The sequence below is a fragment of the Mytilus edulis genome, chromosome 7 (assembly GCF_963676685.1).
Source record: "Mytilus edulis chromosome 7, xbMytEdul2.2, whole genome shotgun sequence".
Taxonomy (NCBI): Eukaryota; Metazoa; Mollusca; class Bivalvia; order Mytilida; family Mytilidae; genus Mytilus; species Mytilus edulis.
Genome location: NC_092350.1, coordinates 53,154,263 through 53,182,103, shown reverse-complemented (window position 1 = coordinate 53,182,103; position 27,841 = coordinate 53,154,263). Strand labels below are relative to the sequence as shown.

Here is a 27,841-nt window from a genome sequence, read left to right as displayed (position 1 = left end):
CTACAATAGCTACTAAACCTGAGACGAACATTTCGCTACTACAAACAATAGAAATGTGATACACAAGACATTATAAAATGAATCAATTTTGAGGATTTTCACATTTTTTTATCAATAATTTTTACCTATTTGGGCTATTATCATGAAAAAAAATCAGTTTCACCATTAAGCTTTTTTATATATACTTTCACTAAAGATGAGGGGGACCTTTCTGAATGAATTTAACTGTAGTAAACTATAATAGATAGGTGTTAAAAGAAGAAAGTTTTATAATTTTTTTTAGAATTTTCGTTTAAAATTTACCATGCTGTCAATTTTTTAAAGGAGTAGGTCCGCTAAAGGCCGATTTTGGCCTGAAACTTCAAGTTCATCTAATGAAAGATTTTTTACTCTTTTTAAACACTTATTTTAATAAGTGTCTACGTTATTAGATTCAATTAGTTTCTGTGAAAGATTTGAACTGATTTAGTCATTAAAAGCGTTCAAATTCAAGCTTAAATATTAAAAATCTATCAGTATGTCTAATATGTCACTTTTCATTTGGTTTTTGTCAAAAAGGAAAGTGACCGCATCCGTTTTCATCCTCAATCTTTATATATGTTATTTATTATCATCAAATACAACTTACATTTAGATATTAAGAAGGAACACAAATGCGGCCACTTCCATTTAAGACGGAAACCGTCTAAAAATTACCTCAAATGCTAAAATTGTGAAGATTTCTGTAATTTAGCACGACTTAATGAAGCTACATTTGTAGTACCCGAAACATAAGCATTGTATTTCCAAAAAAGAGCCCATATTTATGTGACAGAAGCATTCTTCTTTCCCATAAATATCTAAAAGTTTACATTTTATAAAGTTTGCAAAACTGCTATATTTGGGGCCAAAAAGGGATCATACTGAACCTACTCCTTTGTGATTTTTCTCTCTTTTTTTTAAGAACAACAAGCCTTTAATTTCAATTTCTTTTGGTATGAATGATTAAAAATGAAAAATATCTAAGAAATTTGAAAAGAAAAAAAAATGATATGGAATGTACATGTTTCTTGTAAAATCATTTCTTGTACCCTTTACCCATTTTCGCAATATTTTGGCTGTTGAAACTGACTTGATTGGTTATAAAATTTGAATGTGTTTTCCTCAAATACTAATTATTGTAAAGTTTAATACATTATATTTTTCACAAAGTGAAATTTGATTATAACATTTTTTTAAGTCACCAATATATTTCGCGTGTATCACATGTTTTAGCCAAAAAAAAAATTCAGAACGAGATTTCAACGAGACTCGAACTTCAAGAAGAATACATCCTTAAAGAAACAAAATACAATAAGAATAAACAGAATAACTGGAGGCTAATCGTAAGAAAAATTAAAGCATAGTCAAAACAAATGTAAGATACAACAATTTTACCTAGTATAGTGTGTGATAACATTTTGTGAGGGAATTCGATGTTTGCTATACCACTGCTCATTTCAACGCACTTTATAACGATACCACTTTATCAATATGAATGAAATTTTTTGCAGTGTTTTAAGAAATAATTTGACTCTAAAATCACGTACTATTTGTGAACTATTAAATGTTTTACAAGGACGAATTTTCTGTATAAAGTCAATAATTGTGTGAACTTTTGAAGCTCAAACTTTTTATAGCTTTAAATACGCCAATGAATGGTCCGAAAACTATACCAATACAGAACGATAAATTTTTGAAATTGTACCAAAACTTTTGGTCGACATATTTTAATTCGTTATTGCATAAATATCAACTTAAAATATCTGTCTTTTTTTTTCTACGCAGTTTACCCCTATTACTTAATATAATGTGGACTGGACATTGTTATTGAATCTTATGCAATTTGATTGGATTAAGTTCTTCAACTTTGATTACCTTCAAACTGTTCATGCTTTTCGTACGAGTATATTGATTAAATCAGACCGTGCGTGAATGTGTACAGTAAATTAAATGACCTGCATACTGGACACTGGACCAGTCCATATTACGTTTTATCAATGAAACTTAAGGTATGAACGGTAACAATTGCCACTTTTATATATTTTCACATAATTTTTCGAATTCACATTAGATAAAATATTTTTGAAGCCTATTGCGGAGAAAAAAGGGAAAGTTTACTGTATTTACGTTCTATTCCATTAAGGTTTATGTACCCTTCTGTAGCCATTTTTGTACGAATTTTTCAAACCTCAATTGTATCAAAACTAAAGATATAATAAATGATAGAGATAGGCCATTTAGTACATGTTCCAAGGGGAAACTTGATGCAAAGCATTATTTTTTACTGTTTCATTGCATTTGATAGAAAAAAAGGACTTTGTGGCAAATAAATCAAGATTTTTATAGAAAATCCACAGCCTTTAACACAGAGATTTTTGTTATAAAATTTGAAACATAAATTACTCAATTGATTTTCTATGATGTGCTAGTGTTTATTTTTTACAAAAAGTTCTAAGTAACCTGTAAATTCCAAAACACCTCGTGCTGAGTCACTAAAGTCGAGCGCACTCTAAAAGGTGTACTTGATTTTTGCCATATTTATACTTGTCTTAACCAATAACTACATTTATAAACTTGTTTTAAGGAAATCAATGCTAGCACTGCATGCAATAATCCTATATCTATCAGTCATCAAATTGCCAAATATGAGAGTACAAGGATAAAGGCTGTGGATTTTCTATAAAAATCTTGATTTATTTGCCACAAAGTCCTCTTTTTCTATTAAATGCAATGAAACAGTAAAAAATAATGCTTTGCATCAAGTTTCCCCTTGGAATATGTACAAAATGGCCTATCTCTATTATTCATTATATCTGTAGTTTTGATACAATTGAAGTTTGAAAAGTTCGTACAAAAATGGCTACAGAAGGGTACATAAACCTTAAAAACGCCATTTTTCGATAAATGCAGAAAAAACATTTTACGCACGGCTACGCCAGGTAAAATTGTTGTTTATCCTAACAAAAAAATACATTTTTCAGTTTCATTCGAATATTCAGTATAATAATAATAAATGCCAAATTTATGTAGTCATAAGATCCTTATATGTACGATCTGCCTATTTTTGGACATCAAAAGACAATGCGATCGTTTTAAGGTCAATTTCGTCTACCTCACACAATCTTGTTAGGCACTTGTTTTATACATGTAGTTATTTTAATATTATAAAATGCGTACACAAAGATCAAGAAAAACCAAGACTTAGATATAAATACCTTTTATCTTCTGTTGTTATCACAATTACAAGTTATTGTAAAATCTGTGTTAGAAGACTATCTCGAATTAGTCGTTTATAGCCCACCAATACATGTACATTGTACTTCTGTTGTTAAAAGTAAATACGCAGATTGCATGTATGGTGTGTTGATTTAGTGTATGTTTACATGTACATGTATTGTAAAGGTCAAAAATATTTTTGCTGATTCCTTTAAATGTTTAAATAGAAAAGTAGCAATTCAAAATCAGTTTGTTAATGAATAGTTAACCTTAAGGATGATAAGGTGTCCTCTTATTCTAGCTTAACGATAATTTTATTATTAAGATTTAAACAATTTCCATCATGAATGCAACGTTTTCCCCCTAAATACCAAAAATATATTTTAAACTTTGAAAACATTACATGAAAAACCTCCTAAAACTAGGAAATGCTGACCCTTCTTCCGAAACACATAAGTTCATCCTCTATGTTGGTGGGGTGCAGTCTTTAGTTGTTTTTTTTTTGTTGTGTTTGGTATACCTTTTTTTTCTATTGCATTTTGTCGTGTTTTGCAATTGAGTTGTTACCTTTTTTTAACATAACTTATTAGTTTGGATGTCCTTTCAGTATCGTTTGTCTCTCTTTGACTTTTCGCACTTTTTTGCTCTAGAAAACAAGAACCAGTTGACTCAAATACATGCACGAAGAACTATTATACATAAATCCCTGCTGTATATGAGAATAGGGATTACAATGTAGGTTAAATACGTATGATTTATAAACATGATAAATATGGTATGACATTTCTTTCTTTTTGCTTTCGGATAGATATAATAAATAAATATGACTTGTTATTTATAAGATTATTAGTTATACACTAAAGTGATTAAACAATTTACAATAAATATAAGAAAGTATAACCAGCCACACAAACCAATCATATTTTACTTCAGTTAACTACGTATGGAAAGAGGCATAATCCGAGATAGTATGTTTATCATGAATGCTTTTGAGTTCGGGAAAGAAATTATTTTGCGCTTTTGTAGATTTTCGAAAAGCTATTGATACAGTGTTGAGGGTGGGACTATGGCAAAAATGATTAAAATATAACATTGGTGGGAAAATTTTCAAAGTTATATTGAGCATGTATACGGATATTAAGTCTTGTATTAAAAATGGAGAACTAAATGCAGACTGTTTCCCGTGGTAGGTAGGTGTAAGACAGGGAGAAAAAAATGTCACCTTTTCTCGTTGCCTTATACCTGAATGACTTGGAGGAATTTCTGGATGAAAACTCTGTGGATGGCCTAAAAGATAATGCATGAATTAAGCTATATGTATAACAACCACAAGAAAGGCAATAATTATTGCTGCTGTGTGTCTAGGTTAAATGTCAAAGGTAAAATGTTGTATGTTCGTCAATGTCTACTATTTTAGAAGTGTAGCGTTACAAAAATGTGTATGAATTGTCCCAGGTTAGGGGAGGTAGGTTTCCCCTTACACGTTTAACCCCTCGCCACATTCTATATATATGACATTCCTAAGTCAGGAGCCTGTCATTGAGTGGTTGGTGTTTGTTGCAGTTGAGTACTTATTCTAGATAATTACGTTGTTTGTTTATTGTCTTGTACAGTTTTTGGATTTAGTTTTGTACCACTGTCCCAAAAGAGGAAATGTTTAACGCCGCCACATTCGTTACGTGAGTGTCCCAAGTCAGGAGCCTGCAATTCAGTGGTTGTCGTTTGCTGTTATATTACATATTAGTTTTTCGTTCATTATTTTGTTCATAAATTAGACCTTTGGTTTTATCGTTTGAATTGTTTTGCATTTGTCATTTCGAGGCCTTTTATAGACAATGAGGTACGGGTTTTGTCCATTGGCGAAGACCGTACGGTGACCTACATGTATAGTTGTTAATATCTGTGTCATTTAGTCTCTTGTGAAGAATTTTTCTCATAAACAATCATACCACATCTTTTTTTTCTAAAATATTTTGGAAATATGTTTGGTGTAGAATTGATTTCGCTTAAAAAATATCAATAAATTTATTCTTTATATCTTTTCTGTAGCAGTAGCTGTCTTTTGTTTTGAGAAACATGCGGTTAAAATAAGATAAAAAAAATCTGATTTTTGCTTCTTTGTCGAATTTATCATAATGCTGAAACATAAAGAATAATAAATAACGCATAACGAAAAAATAGAATTGAGTTGCCGCTCAGAAAATGGCACAAAACACTAAAGAATAAAGAAATGAAGCACCCATCCCACATCCAGACCCTCGTGTGAGATTCGTCAATAAATCAGCAACCAAACAGCACGGACACAATTGTATTGTTAGAGCTAAGAAGCTGTGGTATGAGTGCAAATGAGACAACTCTCCATCCAATTCACAATTTTTAAAAGTAAACCATTGTTATAGGTCAAAGTACGGTCTTCAACAGTAGTCGGTTTTGCGGATAGTTTAATATTTTGATCAATTTATACTACTGTTGTTCAATTTTCCTTTTGAACATTGTATTATAGTGTTTGCTGATCGGACTATTCATATTTTATACAAACGTTCCTTTCTTGTAACTTTCAAAACTACAAACGTGAAGACTCAGAACTTGGTGTATAGTAAAGTCAAAATAATAATCTAAAATATTGTATTAAATCTCCTTGTGTATTTTTTTTACTTTACTTTTTCCATTTTGAATATTATTGGCGTACCGTTTATGTAACTGCTTTGTCTACGCATGCATGGTAACGTGCTAGTAAACGTGAATCTCCGTTGAGATTATATTGTCATACAGAACTAACCTGATAAGGTTCGACCGCCAAATAACTTATATAAACAATTCACATATAGTATAGTTCATAAACATTCAACATAATATATTAGCAGAAATAGTTCCTAGATGACGATGCTAAGCACAAGTTTGTTCTTTTCACTTCTTCTAGTAGTTCTATTAAAAGAGTGCAAATCTTCTCGACTAGGTATGTATCATTTTTAGAGATTTTAATTATGTTTTAAGATGTAAATCATTTTTAGAGATTTTAATTATGTTTTAAGATGTAAATCATTTTCCTGTTTCACATTCATTGTTGAAAACGACGCAATCGCGTTTTTGCGTTATTGAAATATTAGAATTTTAAAAGTTTCGGTTGTTTTTAGGATTCATAAAAAGTGCTACAGATTGTTGATTTACCGACATTAATTATATTATTATTTTTATATAAATTAAGGTTCCTACAATGTTGACGTCGACAAAGTTTCTATTTCCGGTATATCTTCTGGTGCTGGATTCGCTACACAAATGCACGTGATACATTCTGCTTCCTTTATTGGCGTAGGAGTGGTTGCTGGAGGTGCGTATTTAAATACTTTATACCATTTGGTCAACAACATCTGCAAACTAGATGTTTTAAAAGATTCGCTTATGAATTCAATTAGACATCAGTCAAGCGAATTTCAACTTAACTGTCTTCTTTGAAGTCGTGACACGGGTACCTTTCTTCTCAAAGATTCTCTAAATAAACTTCAGTATATTTTATTCCATTGAACTACATTATGTACACATAGCTTTTCAGTAACGGACAATCTTCATACATACCTACAAATGTACATATTACATACATTCATGTATAATACTAGGCATTTGTTATCCAATACTAGTATGTACAGACCCTATTTTCCAATATAATTCAATCCCCTCTAGGCTCTGTACTTTGTTAATAAAACACAGTGAACTTAACAAAAATTGACAGCCCCCTCGAAAAGTAAGTACATGTATCAAGCACAATTCCACCGTTCATATATTCATACAAGGTGACTTACGTAACGTCAAATTAAATCAACACAAGCAACACACCACATTCTAATGCAATTATTTTGTATCCATGGTTCTGATTGGATGACAGAAAGCGTAAAATTCTCTATCTCCTTGTCTGTAACTAAGGAAGCCGACATTTTGAATTGCTGAATGTATTGACATGTAGTTTCTACAATAATAAGCCAAAAAACTCACATGTTGCACCTAAAAATCTTCTTTTTATCAAATTTTATTACATTCTGAAGCGGCACAGAATCCAGAAAACGCCCGGTGTTTATGTTTGACGACGGAAGCATACCTATGACGTCACCTAGTGTAGGGACCAAAGAAGATAACATCTTTTCGCGGAATTTTCTTTAATGAACGTTTAAGACTGAAATAATGATTGAAATTCAATTATGAACTCGATTTGCATTAGAATGGAGATAACTGTATTGTATTTGAAGCTTTGCGGACGTCCATCGGTAGTTTTACTGTCGCAAATACCTGTTTACCTGTCTCCGCTCCGCGTCGCCAGGTAAACTACCGATGGACGTCCTTAAAGCTTCAAATACAATACAGTTATCTCTGAATTATTAAAATGTTTTGAGTGCAGACTTAGTCTAAAAGTCTAAAAGCTTAGTCTCTCTCTATTGCAAACATTTCTTCAATAAATCTCAATAAAAAGTTTTGGTAGACATACATTTGAGACATAGAACAAGTGTACTTTCGGAAACGTATGTTAGGCCGTGTTCACATTGACATAAACTCAGTGTTATGTTAGTGTAACTCAAACATAAACTAAACATAATTATAATTTTTTATATAAAATTGATACTTATAACACTTATTAATAAAGTTCTTTACAAAAATACTTGTCTAAACTTGATATATATATATTTGTTATAAAAGCACTTTACGTAGACTTATTACCCCCTCCCTTTGCCAAATACTCCTTGGAGAAAAAATACCATTTGAAACAAACAGAAAAGATAGAAATGAAGTGATCCTTAACATCGCAATTCTTTTTTCTTCGTCTGTAAGCATGCTGATGCAGCCTACGTTTTAAGTGCTTAATCGAGGCATCTTTAAACTACTGCAAATCCTCCAAAATGACTTTTTTAAAGGAGCAACCACTTTACTTTAAAAAAAAAAAAGGGGGAAGGGTGTTCTTGGTCTATTTTTTTTCTCGAGCGAAAGATTATATAATATTTAGTTTTGTTTTCGATGGTACCAATTCAATATTTAACACTATACTGAATGTATGGGGAAACTTTGGATTCAGAATATTTGTTCTTTCTAATCATCTGTATGACCCGATTTTTTTTTAATTAAATTGTGGAAAAATCCATCGCCCCTTTTTATTTAAAGTCAAATGGTCGTTCCCTAACTGCTAGAAAAGTGGCTTAAAGAATTTGAATTCGGTTCTACGTATTGAACATTTAAATGACATATCCGCACTATTAACTACATAAATAAATATATCGGAGTTGGATATATAACACTACCCGCCCTCTTTGGTCGCAACACTTTCTCACTTGTATCACTCATCTGAGTTTTATTTAAATTTTGTCGCAGAAATAATGGGCTAATGAAGCGTCAGTCAAAATGAGAAAAACAAAGAGACAAATACATACCCAGATCCTTAAAAATAAGATGACAAATAGGATGAAATATGTGCTCAGAAAAGATGAGCAATTCCAATTATGAAAACGGTATCATGTTCGGGAATGTGAATCCACGAAATACGGAGACAGTACAAAGCACTTCCAATAGCGATCGATCAGACATAGTCTGAGAGATGAAACTTTATATATTTGTAGGGATACCGATTTTATATCCTCAGCTTATTTTAAAATCTAGAAGCAATATGTCTCTTTTATTATGGTTGGTGGAGATGCAGGAATGATGATTTACAACAAAACTTATTACGAAAAACATATATGACGGACATAAATATTTCGGCAACTTCTAACTTAATATTCATAAGGAAAAGTGATATCGGGTCAGTGACCGTATATGTCATAGAAATAAATATATATGCATTTTGACTGCTCAAATAGAACGAGTGCAGTATAAAAGCCAATAACAAACTAGTAAAAAATCGAAGACAATGTGTGACATTATTGTCCCGCTTGTGTCTTTGTCAAATTGTCTTTTTTTTTTGCATTTGCGCCGATCTGCATTTCATTTGCGCCGATTTTTATTTTCATTTGCGCCTATTTTCATTTTCATTTGCGCCTATTTTTTTACAGGTAAATTTCAGGTGAATATATATAAAAAGATGTGGTATGAGTGCCAATAAGACAACTCTCCATGTTATTTTTCATTTATCATTATAGACCTCTTCCGTTAGCCACTTGTACAAATGTAATACATTTCAATCATAACTTGTATATAACTGTTGTCCCCTGTTCACCACGGGGAGGTGGAAGAAGGCCTAAAACATACATATCAGTACATGTACAATATATAGATATAGGAAGATGTGGTTTGAGTGCCAATGAGACAACTCTCCATACAAATAACAATTTAAAAAGTAAACCATTATAGGTTAAAGTACGGCCTTCAACACGGAGCCTTGGCTCACACCGAACAACAAGCTACATGTATAAAGGGGTATGAACTTACCTGTAAATCTAATTGGGAGCAAATGTAAAATCGGCGCAAATAAAAAAATGAAATCGGCGCAAATGAAAGAATGATTTTTTTTTTTAAATCGGCGCAAATGTCATACGCCCGCTCTTCCATTACATTAAGAATTGAAAATGCTCGATACTCAAAATATCATATTGTACAGCTGATAAGGTTGAGGATGAGCGTCATTTTTCAATCGAATGCTCACTTCATAATAATTTGAGGGAGGAACTCTTTCACCATATTTCTTGCACATGTAAGAACTTTAAAAAGTTAGATAAATATGATAAATTATCTATGTTAACACAAGAAAACTTTACTATTATGGGGGGAAAATTATAATGTATTTACAATGTTAGTTTTTTTTTTAATTATGTAGTACATGTCTTGATACTGACTGTTATTTGATATCAATGTGTTAGTTGTTTTTTCCTATTTTGTCTTGGTATCCGATTGTGACTGAGGCTTATAGTGCTATAAAGATAATTATATCAAATTAGTATTGGAATGTCTTAATGTTGACCCAATCATTAGACTGCCGCGTCGAAAAATTTGGGGTATACTGTTCTTCCTCGGTCTTTCCATACGTCCAACCGTCCATCCGTCAGTTCGTTCGTCCGTCCCATAATTATTTTCGTTTCATCTTTTTCATAAACTACATTACAAGGATTTCTGAAAGGTTTATTGAAGTCGTCTGTATCGTGTGATGCGTTTTCAAATTCATTATTTATTACATGACAGCCAAGTTGAAAATTTTCGTCACATTTTTCTCAGGAACTACAATACAATAATTTCTGAAATTTGGTTTTAAAGTTTAAATAAGTCAGTTATACTGTGAGGTGCTTTTTCAGATTCGTTACTCAAAAACTTCCTGTTTACCGAAATGTTTTGGCGGGGGTATCATCAGTAGCTCGTATCATCAATGGTTGTTCTTGATTTATATGCTCTTTAAAGATCCTTTAATTTGGAAAATGAAATATTCTTTTCTGTTATATTTATACAGATTTCGAATTGAGTATATAGAAAGTATTCGAACTACCTTAAACTTATGTTATATATACGGAGTTATTTCTTAAAATATGTTATTACATATCTAAACGTTATAATACAGGCAGACAAATTTTATTTTACCCTGATACCCTGATACTTGACTTGATAAGTGTCGCGACTTATGGGTTGTCGGAGTATTGGGTTGTCGGAGCAATGGGTTGTCGGACTATTGGGTTGTAGACTAATGGGTTGTCGGACTAATGGGCTGTCGGACTAATGGGCTGTCGAAATAATGGCGTGTAACCATAGTTGGTTTACAAGTGTGAACAAATTATATGTACAGGTAGCTAAACAAGTCGTATAGATTTGAACAACGTTCATCATCACTGAACTAGTATAATTATATTTGTTTAGGGGCCAGTTGAAGGACGACTCCGGGTGCGGGAATTTCTCGCTACATTGAAGACCTGTTGGTGACCTTCTGCTGTTGTTTTTTTCTATGGTCGGGTTGTTGTCTCTTTGGCACATTCCCCATTTCCATTCTCAATTTTATAAAATTTAATGTAAAACTAGTGTACATTACATTAAACCAAATGTAAACATGTTTACTGTACACGGCGTTATTGTGAACACGGCCTTAGTCATTTTTTTTGTTTGGTCAATATATCGTATATAATTTCAAAAAAAAAACTAATGAGCAAAACATTTCAAACTTAGTGTTTTGTGTTTTTATCGAACTTGAAGACCGTACACCAATAATTGTTTAATTTTATAAATTCTGACTTTGATAGAGAGTTGTCTCATTTGCACTCATACCACATCTTCTTATATCTTATAAACGAAATAACACATTGAAAATAACATACTCTACATTGAACATGATGTAACTTTCTTAACTTTTTTGATTGAGACAAAAGGGTGCATACATGTATAGACTTTGACGCTTCGTTTTTTTTCCCAGTTCCTTATGGTTGTGCTCATGGTTCATCTATAGCTGCATTAGCATGCATGAAAATACCAATGTTTGAGTCAGTCTCCTCAATGGAGCACCTCACAGTCTCTGAGGCCAGTAAAGGCAATATTGATGCAGTTTCCAACATGAAAAACGATAGAGTGTATGTTTTTGCTGGAAGAGCAGACACCCAAATTAACCCACGTGAGTTTGAAACTGCCACATGATATCCTCGTACATATTATACCCAAGTCAGCTTTTTATACTAGAATAATTGGAACCATTACACCAATTAGCGTATACGTGTACAGTGTATGAGGCTCTCGATATAGCTGTAACATGATGTATTTTCAATCAGAATCCATGATTGACAATTTATATTTCATAAAATAAAGTCTACTCAGTCTATGGATTCATCAATATATGTTCAATACCAATATTCGTGTATTTCGTGGGTACAGGTTAACCATAAATTTTAATGTTCAACGAATTGTATTTTTTTAGTACCTATGCGTTGTTTTGTATTTTCAATAAGGCGTCCATCTAAAATTTTGAAAATGTTGGTACATATTTTACTGATCTGAAAGAACCATGATACAGACTGAAGACAGTCAATTCTTTTGTATGAAATTTATTTCATTAATGATAATGAAAAACATCTATTATAAATACACATTTTTATGGGATATTCTGTATGAAATTAAAAGCAATCACCACCCACGTTCAAGTTCAAAGTTCTTGAAAACCTATACAAATTCGATAACAGACAGCTTTATATATCTGGATTGTTCTTCATAATAAATAATTCTAAATACAAATTTATAGATATGTATGAATGGATGGCTGTTAAACGTCCAAATTAAGTCCTTTAAAAACTATAGACTTTGCAATATTCTAGGAGAAGATAAAAAATATGTTAATAAAATCAAGTTAGTTCGCGTTTAGCTAGTTCTTTAATTTTGACCAGCTACAAAGTTTATACCTTTAAACTACTGTAGAGTTGTCTTTCGTTGTCCACTGATGTAGAAAAGGCAACTAACCTTCAAATTCATATGCACAATTGTAATAAACATGGTATTTACAATGAAATTTATTCATAAGAATAATACATGAATTGACATACAACATAGAGAATACTATTACAGAGAATGGACACAACATTGCGTCATTTTACAACAACTTTGTATCAAGTTCGAATGTTAAATCAGTATTCAACATGGATGCACAGCACTGTATGGTAAAGTATGTTTATAGAATGCTTGAGAAACAAAGCTACATTTTGCACATGACAAATACACCGCCAAAAAAGGACCAAAGTGAGATTTGCTTATAAATTGGTGTCCGCCGTCTGTTGTTCGTCTTCGTCTTTGACAGTTAAACTTTTACACAAAAATCGGCTCAGCTAAAACCTTTTACCACACTTGGCCACAATTATTATTGCTGCATCCAGCTTTTAAAAATTATAACCGATGACTCTGCCTACAACCGACAAGGCTAATATGGCTGAAAACATAATATCGGTATCAAATAAAAAAAAATCTCTTATATTAAACACCCATATATATACGAAAATTGTGTCCCATTTAAACTAATTTTTGTCTAAGATATATATTTGTAACAAACTAAAATGTATGCAAGATAAAGAGAAGCTTTTTAGGACCAAAAAAAAGGCAACAACACTAGATCTATAAATAAGACGATTGTCCAAAAACGTCAGTCGACTCCTTATTTAAGTAATTGCCCTTTAATGACGATGTTTGCCATTTTAGAAAAAACAATTACAGGCTTGATATTTTCCTTTTACAAAGAAAATAAATTTATTTGTAGAAATATTTTGCAAAATTAGTTATGTTTCTTTTCTTCTACACTTAGCCAACAGACAATTATGGAGGACCTTGTAATAAGTTGTCCAGTAATTTTATTAACAATTGTGGTTACAATGCAGCTTATGATTTGTTGAATTGGATTTATGGAAATCTAACAGTAAGTTCTCATCATTTAATACATTTTTCGAAGTCTGTAAGTTGTAGATGTATACACAAGCAACACGACGGGTGACAATATTGGAGCAGGATCTGCATACCCTTCCGGAGCACCTTGCCGATTTCAGTGGAGTTTGTGTTGCTCAGTCTTTCGTTTTTGTGTTTATGTTGTATTAATTTTGTATAAATAAAAAAAGTAGATGTGGTATGATTGCCAATGATTGTCAAGAGATCATGACAAAACGACGTTGTTTGTATCTAATTTTTACCGGTTTTCGTTTTTTTTTGCCATGTCGTTTTCAGTTTTTCCAAATGATGAGTTTGAATTTCCGTTTAATATCTTTCCTCTCTCTTTTATTTTTAAATGTCAAGATCTGTATCATTGAGGAATTTGTAGCTTTTGAAAACTAGTTGGTTACTTTAAAAAAAAATCCCGCCGTAGCTCTGTTTAGACACAAACTACACTTTACTTACAAGATATTCAGTACTAAATGTATATTAAAATTTTATCATTTTTCTAACGTAATATGTTTGACTTGAATCTGTAGAGTAAGGTTTTGCAAGTCGAAAAACCATATATAATATCAAATTTAAAATGGAGGGGGCGGGGGTGGGGGGGGGGGTGATCCCAGACACTTTTAAACCTAAAAACGGCAGTAGAAGTATAGTCAGTATTAACCATTATCCAATGTAAAATGTGTAAGACACAACAGTTCTTGACTAAGGTATCAAATTAAAATTGTTTTTTTCTTCAGTTAAATCCATTCACATTCCATATTCTTATTGATTATAATAATTTGTACACTAATTCCAGAAACCAACAGCCAACACGATTTTGTCCGGACAGGTAACGTTATCACTAGAAAATGCACTTCAAAATTTTCCACTACAAAATATTTGTTTCTACTTAAGTAATAACCGAGTGTCCTTTTTTTGTAAGATCAACATGTTTTACGTTAGACTAACTAGCTGGTCACAGTTTCTCTATAAAAAAGGAGTTATATAGACATCTCATACATGTACATGGCGAGTTTATTATAATTTATCTTCTAGAAAAGTCAAAACAACTTTTTAATGTATTTTGTTGTTTCAAGTTCGAGGAAATTATTTCATTGACTTCTTTGGGAACTGTACAAATCCCCATATGTAAGCAATAGCTGATAGGGCTCAAAACTTGTGTGTTCCATAATAAAACATTGAAAAATGAAAGGGATTACAAACAAACACCATGAATAAAGAAAAATACAATACCAAAATACTACTGATGTGGGCGTCACCCGAAGCTTGTCAATGACATATGGAACTGTTTTATATTTTGTTATTCCTAGCTTTTGACCTTTGACCAGTCAGAGTTTACAGAAAACTCCACATCGGCTTACAGTATGGATAATACAGGATACGTATATATTCCGTCAGGATGTTCTCATAATACAAGTAGTAAGCTTTCATTTTATTATGAATAATGACGTTGATTGTATTCAATTTGTTGATTGTTTCAATTTTTTTATGTCAGGGACTATATACTAGCCTCTTTGAAATTAACGAGGATATATCAATATCATATTTTCCGTGAATCAATGAAAAAAAGTAAAATGGATAAGGTAGTCAATGGAGGTGACGATATTTTGACCACTTTGAAAAAGAAACCATTTAATGTTCAGATATACAATAACTATAGAATAGTTGAATAATACTACATTTATTTGAATGATGGAAGCATGCAGTTTTCATACTTAAACTTTTGATTGTTTTCATAGGAATGTGTAAAAGAGATAGATGTATTAATACTCGAAGGGGGTATACTTTCTGTCCCTATTTTATTGCATCTACTGCATATTACTAGTGTGCTAACCTTGGGTAGACATAAAACAGATGATTGAAAGGATAAGACAAGAAAAAAAAAGTGCACTGGGAAATGACGGTATATTTTAAAGAGATCAAATATCGCAATTATATAGGCCACCTACGGAATCCTCGAAGAGTTGTTGCAATTTAAGGTCCCCATCTGACATCCGGCACTGCCAAACTTGCGTCGATTTGTCAAGGGGTGTAATGCTGGGTGGGAAAAGTGCCCTTGTTTATATATTTTTTAAATGTAATTGTTTAAGTACAATATAAAAAAATCCCTCCATTTAATAAATGACATACCTTATTATTTTTTATTTTTTTTGTAGAATGTAAGCTTCACATCGCACTTCATGGATGCAAAATGGGCAGGTATGTATATATGCATGATTGCTAATGGGTTTCTATGAAAACATATACAAAACAAAGAAGCCAAAATCCGTCAAACTAGAACAAGATCAATTATGTAATATTCAAGCCAGCAGTTTTTCCTGAATTTTCGTTATTAACGTACTATTTAAGATCAAGCAACATATGATTGCTTCAAGTCAATATATATATAATATCTCTATATTTTAGCACCTCATTATTCTGTATTCTCTAATTATTTGGGCAAGTTTTCCTAATAATTTTGCCCTTTATTCTCTATTTTCCAAACCCAAATCCACACTCTCATAAACCTAACAATTGTTTTACTCTTTCAGACATTATATCGATGATGTATATGTAAAACATACAGGTTATAACGAAGTTGGAGAGTTGAATAACATCATTATATTATATCCACAAGCAGTACCTAATTCTAAAAACGCCGATGGATGTTGGGATATGTATGGATTCACTGGTTCAGATTATGGTCAGTATTTTTATTCTATAAAATCTGCACGTTTTCAAATTCATTCTTTTTCTCCAACTTCAGAAAGAATGGTTTTAAAATACAAAACAAAACAGAAGGGCCTAATGAAACACTGACCAAAATAGGTGTACTAGTAAATGAATAATTCTGCCCCTTTTTCGGTATTTGTGTTAATTTTTAGTTTGTTGATTTTAAATTAGTTCTGAACCTGGACAAAACATTTCGATTTCAATATACTAACTTGAACCCATGGAAACATTTATTAACCAAGATAAAAGAAAAAAAAACCAATAGGAATATAAAAAAACCTGTTCCTTGCCTTTGACTAATGCGGGGTTCACACATTGCCGATTATTGCTCGTTAAAATTTTGACGATAGTAGTGCGATCGTGCAGATCGCAGTAAGGTCGTACAATGTAGTACGGTCGTGGTGAGGTCTTGATGATCGTGGCCAACTTTGAACGTGTTCAAACAATCGTGGTGCGGTCGGGCGAAATCAGGTCGTATTAGAAGCGTAGCGAGAGCGCAGTTAGATCGTGTAAAGATCGCAAAGGTCGCTGTACCATCGTAGCGAGAGCGTAGCGAAAGCGTGATTCTATTCGAAGAGACTGCGCTACGATCTCACAGCGACGTTATTACGACCTCACGACGACTATCACGTTCTCACAGCGACCCAACTACGCTTCCACTACGAATATACCCCGTTTACACCACGCTGTCAAGACCACAGTGCGATTCTAGCACGACCTTGCCGCCCTCATAGCGCTCTTCCTACGACCTGACTACGTTCATACTACGACTTTCATTCTAATTGTCATTTCTACATAAAATATATTAAATCTCTCTTCTAATAAGGTATTCTTTCCACTTTCTCTAACTGCTCAACCATGCCACATTATGTATGTTTGTGCCTATCCCAAGACAGGAGCCTGTAAATCAGTGATTGTCGTTTGTTAATGTATTACATATATGTTTTTCATTCATTTTTTGAACATAGATAAAGCCGTTAGTTTTCTTGTTTGAATTGTTTTACATTGTCATTTCGAGGCCTATGCAGAATGGGCTTTGCTCTTTGTTGAATGCCGTCCGGTGACCTATAGTTGTTAATTTCTGTGTCATTCTGGTCTCTTGTGGAGAGTTGTCTCATTAGCAATCATACCACATCTTCTAAAAAAAAATATATTCACACATCTGTGTCATCTCTACTATCGTTCACTAACATATCGTAATTTGAACTTGATGGACCAGGAATAGTTTGTAATTCAGGTTGTATTGGTCGTTCCGACATATTTCCTGGATTAGGGTTTAATCAGAAATAGAAGGAATGGACCTGTATTGATATGGAACACGATTTTGATATTATTGCTGAGAACGTGGTAATATCGGTATGAACATAGTATAATCGTGGTAAGAACGTGCTATAATCGCAGTAGAAGCGTGGTACGATCGTGTTGCAATCGGATAATTCGTGGTATGATCGTAGTAGTAAGAACGTAATGAGCCTAAAAAGATCTTGATAAGCGTAGTGAGGTCGCAGAATAAGCGCGGTGATAAGGTGGTTTAATTGTAGCGGGATCGTTGTAGAAGCGTAATGAGGACCTAGTATCATTGTTAAAGCAACGAAAATTAACATTTTCATGCCGCTCATACCGCGACCTCACCACAATCTAAAGTTATTTTAGATCGCGTAGAGCGTGGTGCGTTCGTGGTCTAGTGGGACTGGGGCTTTAAAGCAGTTTGAAGTCAAAAACAAACTAAGTCATTGACAACAAAATGTTCCAGCAAATCTCCAAAAAATACCCGAATACTCTGGAACATATTTTAAAAATGTACAACACATTACACATTGACCAACAATCATTATCTGTTACCGGGCAAAAACAATGTGCGGTTAAACCAGTCTGTAATGGTAAGTAAGACATAGGATTGAAAACCAAAGAACGTAATAAAATAAAAAAATGTGCATTGCATCAGCCAGCAGGTCGCCATAACACTAGCAATGAAACTGAAATATTTACATACATTTTTTAAAGAGCAGGGTAATAGTGATTGCTACTACAGGATGGATGCTAGATGCTCTAGCTACAACTGTAATTTGGATACTGTCGTCAAGACACCCGTTTTTCTATTATGTATTTAAAAAGTAAAATAACAAAATAACCGAACTCCTAGGATAATTCTAAACGGAAAGTTCCTAATTAAATGGTAAAATCAAAAGCTCAAACACATCAAACGAATCGATAACAACTGTCATATTCCTGAGTTGGTACAGGCAATTTCTTAAATTGTATTCCTAAATTAATGCATTTTATTGTCAAAACGCTAACAGTTAATAAAACTTGAAGAGAGTCATCAAATATTTCGGGACTACAATTTAGAACGTCAGACGTACGCCTTTTTAAAGATGATTTGTTACCAGCGGTCGAATTATACCATAAGAACCCAAATTTAAGAAATGTGGGACAATTAAATCTGTTCGTGATTGTACTTTATATTGTGGAGAACTTCTGTCGTTCAATTGAAAGAAATACCAAAACTTCAGTGACCATTATCTAGTTACTATAAGCAATCATTCGGAGAATGGGGTAAATATAATAAGTCAATAGAAGAAGTCGATAGATTAAGATGATGAAATTTGAACTTATCTCTCGAGATATAAAAACATCATAACTTTCCAAGACACGAGTATTTCCTAATGAATATATTTCTCAATGTAAACACTAATAAAAACCATGAATGCTAAAGTCCATTCATTTTTGGACAAATAAACACCTGACGATCTTTGTCAATGCAAATATGACCCCTCTTTAATTTCAAATCGCCCTCGTCAACCTCCTCCATTTCTTTTTGCGTTCTCAAAAGATAATGTAGCTCAATACACTTTCCCTCCAAAATCTTTTCCTTAATTTTAAAAGGCACTTGTACCTCCACTGCGTCATGAATGCTAGCTTCTTGTGTCGGGTTGAAATCAATTGAATTATTTGCCATTTCATAATTTGTTTGTGACAGGTGGTGCCTAAAAAGGGGAATGCTCGTCAATCCTCCCCCGACTCATTACCTGAAGATATTTCAACATTTGCTTCTGGTCCTTGTGTCTACAAGTGTCTTTTCCTGTATATTCGTTTGCGTCCAACTCCGTCCTTTTGTTGAGTGATGTATACGTTCCGAACTCCCTGTCCCTCTTTCCTGCTGGTCGTCTTCCTCTTCTTTGTAATGACCCTTGATGGCGATCTCCTGGCATTTATTTTATTTTGTTTTGGCATCTATTTTCTGCAGCACCTGCTTCGTTGTTGACAGAAACTTAACAAGTGCCGATATGGGAATTCCAAAATTCAAATTCCATGTCCATGTGACAGCGCCAATTATGGCCATGCAATATATGACAATGTGCTAAATGCTGGAACACACACACACAAATATTTGATTGAATTAAACTAGATTATTTAAATATAAAATGTTGATAATCTCTATTATGAATCGATCATTTTGTTTTAGAGGATATGTGGCTTATCTATTGTATATAATTTTTCAGTAAAAACTAGTAAAATGTTTAAGTATTCTTGAAAGTCAGTTTAATACTGCCCATAAAAAAAAACGTTCACATTATATGTGTTTTATTGTTTATAATCGACATGTATGGTGTTTTATAACAATTTCCAGACTGAAAGTTTTAATGATAAGTGACTAAGGCTCTTCTACCTAAGGAATAGATTACCTTAGCTGTATTTGGCAAAACTTTTAGGAATTTTTGGTCCTCAATGCTCTTCAACTTCGTACTTTATTTGGCCTTTTTTTTTAACATTTTTTGATTCCAGCGTCACTGATGAGTCTTTTGTAGACGAAACGCGCGTCTGGCGTAAATATACAATTTAATTCCTGGTTTCTATGATGAGTTTATTGACGAGCTAAAGCCTAAGTGTTACTAATTGTTTACTACATGCATGTATGTCCCACAAATACAGGTAGTTGATGTTTCTTAGCTTTTGGTCAATTCAGTTCCTGTTTACGAGATAGCATATCATTATAGTATAAAGAGAAAATAATCAAAGTATCATGTTTTATCCAATTGTAATTTGTGTCTGATCGCATTTTACATCTAGAACCATATTCCCATTGGAAAATGCGATAAAAGTATCCGTTGTAATCATATCATGGTAATTGAGAACAAATATTTAGAGTTATGGAAGACATATATATTCAATAATGAAGTAATTAGTACCGAGTAAGATATTTTGTATATCTTTACATGAGGTAATATTCTAACTAAGCTGTTATCACTTTTCCAATCAAATCTAAATAATAAATGCCTTGTCGTAATGAAAATCATTAGATTGTTTTATTTTTACATTTGACGTCAACAAATTGTTACACTTTTTTTCTTATTTCATTTCATTCCCTTTCTAAAGTATTTTCAATATGTACTTACTTCAACATTTACATTGAATTTTCTGAATAAGTTATTCGTCATTTATATTGTTTTAAACTACATAAGAGTTATGAAGTTTACATTGAACCTGATTTGTTAAATACAGCTGCAACGATATATGTTGGTACACAATGCTTCCAAAATTGACTAAACTGGTTCTTCAGATTCAAAACCAAGCAAAACATATTCAGTATGATAGACTGTAGATAGCAAATGTTCAAAATTCATTTTGACAACAATATTGATAGTTTCATCCATTGTTTTAAAATAATAAAACATGGATAGGTCGTAATGTAAACACACTAAAAAAAGACAAACTTGATTCAGGACTTTTTTAGCTGAGTTTTACTCGATGTATAAAGTAGAATCATTTACTATGTTTCTAATGTACTATGTTTCTTATATACATATAACTTTAAATCGTAGAGCAATTAAAAGTTCCAATGTTAATTCAATTTATGTGAGAAGAACATGCGTTCATAAATACTGGCATATCGTCGTGCATTTTTAACGTCTTTACATCTTTATACATCAATGAAAAAGCCAAAAAAAAACACAAAAAAAAGCATTAACAAATACATAAATAAACATAAAAACAAACAAACATAACAATGTTTCTCGTTTGTAGTGACTTTCAAATATCCCATTTCAATATGGGCACCAACCAATAATTTTAGATAGGAGTAACTACTTAATTTCGTGTACTTATGTTATTGATGCCCAGACACTCATGAATTATATTGATTGTATTTCAGCTACAAATAAAGGACTACAGGTCATGGCAATGGATAAAATGAGGAAAAAAGTACTCGGTCAATAGGTGAAACATTAAACAACTTGCTAATTAGTCACTAAGAAAATGTTAAATTATTTTGTACTATTCATATTGATATAATGATTATAAAAATGTGAACATTACTGTTTAATGATAAGTCTCTTTGAAAGTGTATCTTGACATTTAGTTATTTTCTTTACCAGTAATAAACTTGTCCTTCGCTTTGTATAATTATAAGCTTTTTTGGAATGAACGTCTTGGCTGACGATCTTGTAAACAAAAAGTTTACTAGGTGTGTTATACTTTATTATAACTGTACATATTATACATAATCGGCAAAATCATTTGTTTAATACACATTTTTTTTAATGTTAGCTAGTAAAAATACATTATGTAAGTTTTTGTACATTTCTAAGACGTATCTACCATGCATACACTTTGACTTCAGCAACATGCAATATTTCTCTTCCATTAATCATCAACTTGACAAAACGTGTATCTTCCCGATTGCATTCAAACACAAGATGTTCTCCGCTTTTAGACGGTCCCACGTATTGAGCACATAGTATCATTTCATTCTCTGTCGGTCCAACCGTTAAATCCAAGTCATGCAGACGTTCTCCTATACAAAATAAACATTTTATAATAATTATAATGAAAGTTCAGACTTATTGTACTGGTGAGCGTATCTGTAACCAACCCATAAGGATCACTAAGATGAAATATAAAAAATCAAGAATTTAAAATTGATAGTATAAGTCGGAAGAGCATTAGCTAAGGAACAACAAAAAAAAAAACTAAAATATTGTTAGGTCATCGGGCTCCTTTTCGAGGTATTTCATTTTTAAAATATGGCGGAAAATGCCGGACTTGGACTTTTACCTTTTATTTGCATTGGTATCATTTGGGTCTCAAAACAAAAGAAATAGAATCTAGAATTTGCTTAAATTTTGGCAAATGTTCTTTTATGAGCTTTTAAGTTTTGTATGAAAAAAATAAATGGGTGTTATTGGGCAAAATATTTTACCTTGCCTCGTATGGTAAAAAAGGATTCCGAACATCTCACACAAATTCAAAAACCTCACCTGAGAACATTCAGAATCACAACAATTATACTAGAAAAGTACTCATTAAAGATACCATGGTTATATATCTGAATCAATAATGTGGGGACTACATTTTGTATCTATTTATTTTATATTTATATTTATATTTGTGAATCTTCAGCACCACATATAACACACATTTTGGGGAAGCTATATAGTGTTAAACTGTTCTTTTCGTTTTCTCTCTTATATCTGGTGTTTGTTTGGTTAATTCAAAAGTACACGTACATGTTAAATGAATGATAGGGGTTAAATTACTCGTTTGTTATTCTATATGATAGTTAACTCAATATCATTTATACTACATCTCCTTAATTTTATATGTATTAATGTATCAAAGGTATCAGGATTATAATTTAGTACACCAGACGCGCGTTTCGTCTACATAAGACTCATCAGTCACATTCAGATCAAATAATAGAAGTGGGACATTTAAAGACGTATCGTATCCGTATCTGATACGCTGACGTATATGAACGTATCTGTGGGTTATTGCTTAAAATTGATTATTTATGTGTTTAGATAGTACATGTTTATATGTTTTTTTTTGTTATGTTAGATGTCTTTGGGTCATTAGCACACTCTTTTTATTTATATAATAATGTTGTGTTTAATTAATTATCAAAGGTACCAGGATTATAACTTAGTACGTCAGACGCGCGTTTCGTCTACATAGGACTCATCAGTGACGCTCAAATCAAAATATTTATAAAGCCAAACAAGTACAAAGTTGAAGAGCATTTAAGATCCAAAATTCAAAAAAGTTGTGCCAAATACGTCTAAGGTAATCTATACCTGGGAAAGGAAAATCCTTAGTTTTTCGAAAAATTCAAAGTTTTATAAACAGGAAATTTATAAAAATAACCACATTGACTATGCGAAAACAGTAGAGAAAATCAATAGTCTGTTGCAACAGCAAGGCATACTATTTTTGAATAGTGCAGTTAACGCTATATACTTCTTTAAAAAAAACTATGCAAAAACAGAGCAATTTTAGTATAGAAGAAAATTCTTACAGGAAGTATAATAATACACGATAGTTTTCAATTAATTTATGTTAACTAAACACTCGATATTTAAACCTTTAATCATCACTTTTCAGACATAAATTGAAATTAAAACGCTGAAAATGTTGATGATTGAGTCAAAAACTGTGATAAAAATTGCGAGAACAGGGAAAATACAGGGAACAAAAAGGGAAAGGGTGGTGACAATTTTTGATCTCTTTCATTTTCAATATTTGAAAAAAGTATTGCCTGCTAAATGTATTATTATTGGTATTAGTCATCAATCTAACTCTGCTGATGATGAATGATTCAGTCCCCATTTATCAGCAAATTTAAAGTACGCGTATATATATTCTTAACGTTAACTTTATTTGTTTTATAATTCAACTTCAAGCCTAGGTTATTCTACTGATTTAATATCGGGTGTTAAGTATATGGTTTGACACGAAAAACACGTGATTGTTAAATGTGTGTAAATGTTAGCTTCTGTTTTACTAATTGTGTTACTACTGGACGTTAACATGAAAATATTTTATAATGGATTTAATTTTAATTCAGTTTTAATTGAGGTATAAATCTTTAATATATACAAATCTGCCCGATACGTATACGTCGACCCGTGCACGTATCGAGATGCGTGAATAATGCAAATGCTCTAATAATGACAATGATAAACTCTAAATACACGCATCAGCAAAGATTAAACTATACGTTTACTTCACTCACCAACCCCTTTTTGAAATGTCTTTCTGTTGAAGATTTCAATCTGTTTGATTTTATATTTTTTGCCCAAGTCAACAACCCAAAATGGCATATACTCTCGTTCAGTGTGCATCAATGTATTAAAATCTCCATCAACAGCCCTTGATGCAATGTTTACAGTGAGATTGTCGAAAACTGAACTTTGTTTGGCTGACTTTCCATAAGCAACATCTAGAAATAATGTTAAAGGTAATAAATGAAAATATCTATATTAACGTTAAAATCATAAAGAATAGGTTGTGATTAAATACGTTTTTTTGTAAGATCTAATTTGAGTGGGTCAATAAAAAAAATATAATATAAAGCATTAACATTTGATAATTAAAAGACAAAAAAAGATATAACTACTATCACTCTCGATATGCTCTAGTTTGGACAAAGATGAGGAGAATATGTAGTGTAAACTACTAATGTAAATATTTTGGCCATCTCCTCTTATGATCTGGTATTGATGTATAACGATTTTGTGATAATAATGTTGAAATGTCAGTTTCACAATAAATCGAATATACACGAAGTAAAAGTTTAATAACGCAACATTTTTGTGCGTTCCTATTTCAATGAAACATACGAGTTTTAATACAAATGTACTCCTTAAGAATATAATTTTAAAGCTACAAAATTGCACTGTTCCAATAACTGGATAATCTCAATCAACATTATAATTCTTCTTGTCTGTAAATCCTAAAGGAACACTATATTATTGTAGAAGATGAAATACAAAGAAAAATAATAAATTAATGTCATATTACACATCATACCTCTAGGTTGTTTAGTCAACGTCTTGAAACACGCCAATTCTTCCATCACCGGTGAGCATTGATTTCCCAACAAACAGATCTTACTGTCCTCGTTATAACTTGCAGCACAACAGTTATAGTCGGACGTGCACAGAACTGCACAAGCTATGATCGAACAATCCACTAGACGTGTTTGATGTGAACGTATTATTTTATTTACATCAATGATAAATGATTGCTGATTCGATTTCATGGAACGAACTATATAAAACAGTGCAGTCATGTAACATAAGGTTTTCCAACATTGTAGAAACATATCGGATTTTTTATCTTCAATGTTCTTCCTTAAATATATTTTCAAATGCCTGATTACTAAATGGATATATGATTTAAAAAACCTTGTTTGACTCACTATCTAAACATGTACTTTATATTCCGCAGTCCGAATGCTCTATACAGTTTTTAAGGTTAGATGCAACAAAATATAGCATTAATGTGATTTGTCTATAATACATACTATTTGTTAATATGTATCTGCTTGATTTACGTTTTGACGACTCAAATGCATTTACCAATCAGAAATGCTGTTATGAGAGACTAATTTGTAAAGTTAATAGTCATAAAAGGCAACACATATTACTGGATTAGAATTATAACCATGCATGATTAAGATCAAAAACCAATCCATTTTGTTAAACAAATTACCTGAAGTACCACACTAAAATAAACATAAGGATAAAAGTATTTTTTTCTTATTTTGACATGGTCCTCGGCAGTTGAAACATAATTTCAAGTACAATTGCAGTATTCGTCAGGTAATTAAACCTCGAATGTTTCAAAGAGGTTTATAAATTGAGACGATTGTAGTTTACCGATGTTTAAGTACTTGTTAGAAAGAGACAAACCACGTTGAAAACTAAAACTGACAAACAAATCTACTAGCAAAACAAAACAAAATAAAACGAGAAAAGAAAATCGCACGAGAAGAATACAGAATATCGTTTAATTATAATCAGCCATTCCCAATTAACAAACCCATTGTGGTAAAAAAAAATATATTTGAAGAAAATGAAATTCAATAAAGTCTATAATCTGACCAGAAACGTACTTAACAAATTAAATAATAAATTGAACAAGCTGTGGAAATCATGTCATTATAAACACATCATTCAGATGAGTTATTGTCAATTATTAATTCAATTTAATTCATCAAAATCAAGATATGCCCTCGGAAATACCTTATCAGCAATACTTTAGGAGTTACCTTTAATAGCTATCAGGTAATGTGTGAATGATAATTTGAAAATTTTATTTATCAAAATCATAATAAATATGCACTTGATGCATCATACTACTTCTCCCTAATTTTTCATATTTACAAAAAATGTAAATAGAGCAAAATAATACAAAGCACTGGCTTCTTTTGAAAAGCCAAATGTATTACAAATCGGGTCAAAAACCTCAAAAGTATGTCCGACCGTGCGAGGTAAATTTGAAATTGGTCTACAGAAGTACACGTAATTGTCTTACATAATTTGTGATTGATAGTTTACACAAAATATATTTACGTCATGTCAATACGAAGTACTAATGGTTATAAGCCGTATGATACTCGCAGGCACTGATAGTTCAAAACCAAATGGTATCAATAAATCGTTTGTGGTAAGTTCTTAAGTTCTTCTAGTCAAGAATACATGACATTTTCATCGGGTAAGTAAGATATCACAATTTGGAAAGTAAAAATTGCCATCAAATCGAGAGATAAAAAGAAAACAATGTCAGAACAGAATACCCAAACCATCTAATGTCAATTTTGACTGACGAATATGGAGAAACCCCTAGGTGTAAATGTAGAAAAGACTATATGTGATGATAATGCAAACTGTATGGCAGTAGTGCGTAAACTAAATGATCATTCCGTAGACAAAATGGTTTTTTTTACACTTTTTTGTATGTATGACTCGAACTCAAATTCGAACGGAAAGTCCCCATAGAACCGATATTATGTTCGTACATTTTAAAAAATCAAGAATGCGTCTTGACGGATGCAGTTGTTGCGCATGAATTGATTTTAGGAACCTTCCGATGAATATGGGGAAAGTTTAGATTTATACATTGTATTACATGTATTAGGCCCTTATAGACTGTTATGGGTTTTTTTCCCATCTTTTTGGCCAGGTTGTTATTTTGTGATTCAATAATGTTTTTGGTTCGAGATTGACCCTTATTTTCCGATTTTTCAATAAAGTCAGAATGATCTTGCAAGTCTTACACGCACGATACATCACGTCAGTTTGATCGTAAAAGTCTTACACGCACGACATATAAAGTCAGTTCGATCTTACAAGTTTTACATGCACGACAAATAACGTTAGTTTGATCTTACAAGTCTTACACGCACGACACATAACGTCAGTTTAATCGTTCAAGTCTTACACGCACGACACATAACGTTAGTTTGATCTGAAAAATCTTACACGCACGACATATAGCGTTAGTTTAATCATAAAAGTCTTACACGCACGACACATAACGTCAGTTCTATCTTACTAGTCTTGCATGGACGATACTAAAGAGTTATTATATGAATAAGGAGTTAGACGATTCATATTATATCAGTCTGTATTTGTATCATTTAAACTTTCATGCTGTATTCGTTCGTTTGCCTTTGAAGTAGTTCAACATCATGTTTTAACAACATTTTATTTATTTGACTGTTTACAACAACAAACCAAGTTACAGGATTTTATATTGC

The 27,841-nt window shown here is 32.1% G+C and overlaps 1 protein-coding gene across 1 annotated transcript; it reads left to right on the top strand.

Annotated features, from left to right (window-relative positions):
• Nucleotides 1-6,114: 6,114 nt before the first annotated feature.
• Nucleotides 6,115-21,929, top strand: LOC139483207 (poly(3-hydroxybutyrate) depolymerase-like). The gene is made up of 10 exons (XM_071267239.1): nucleotides 6,115-6,193; nucleotides 6,443-6,565; nucleotides 11,597-11,791; nucleotides 12,733-12,824; nucleotides 13,460-13,570; nucleotides 14,384-14,416; nucleotides 14,898-15,006; nucleotides 15,744-15,786; nucleotides 16,119-16,270; nucleotides 21,452-21,929. Exons 1-10 carry the CDS (start codon nucleotides 6,115-6,117, stop codon nucleotides 21,514-21,516), a joined length of 1,002 nt encoding a protein of 333 aa, XP_071123340.1. The 3' UTR covers nucleotides 21,517-21,929.
• The last annotated feature ends 5,912 nt before the right edge of the window (nucleotides 21,930-27,841 follow it).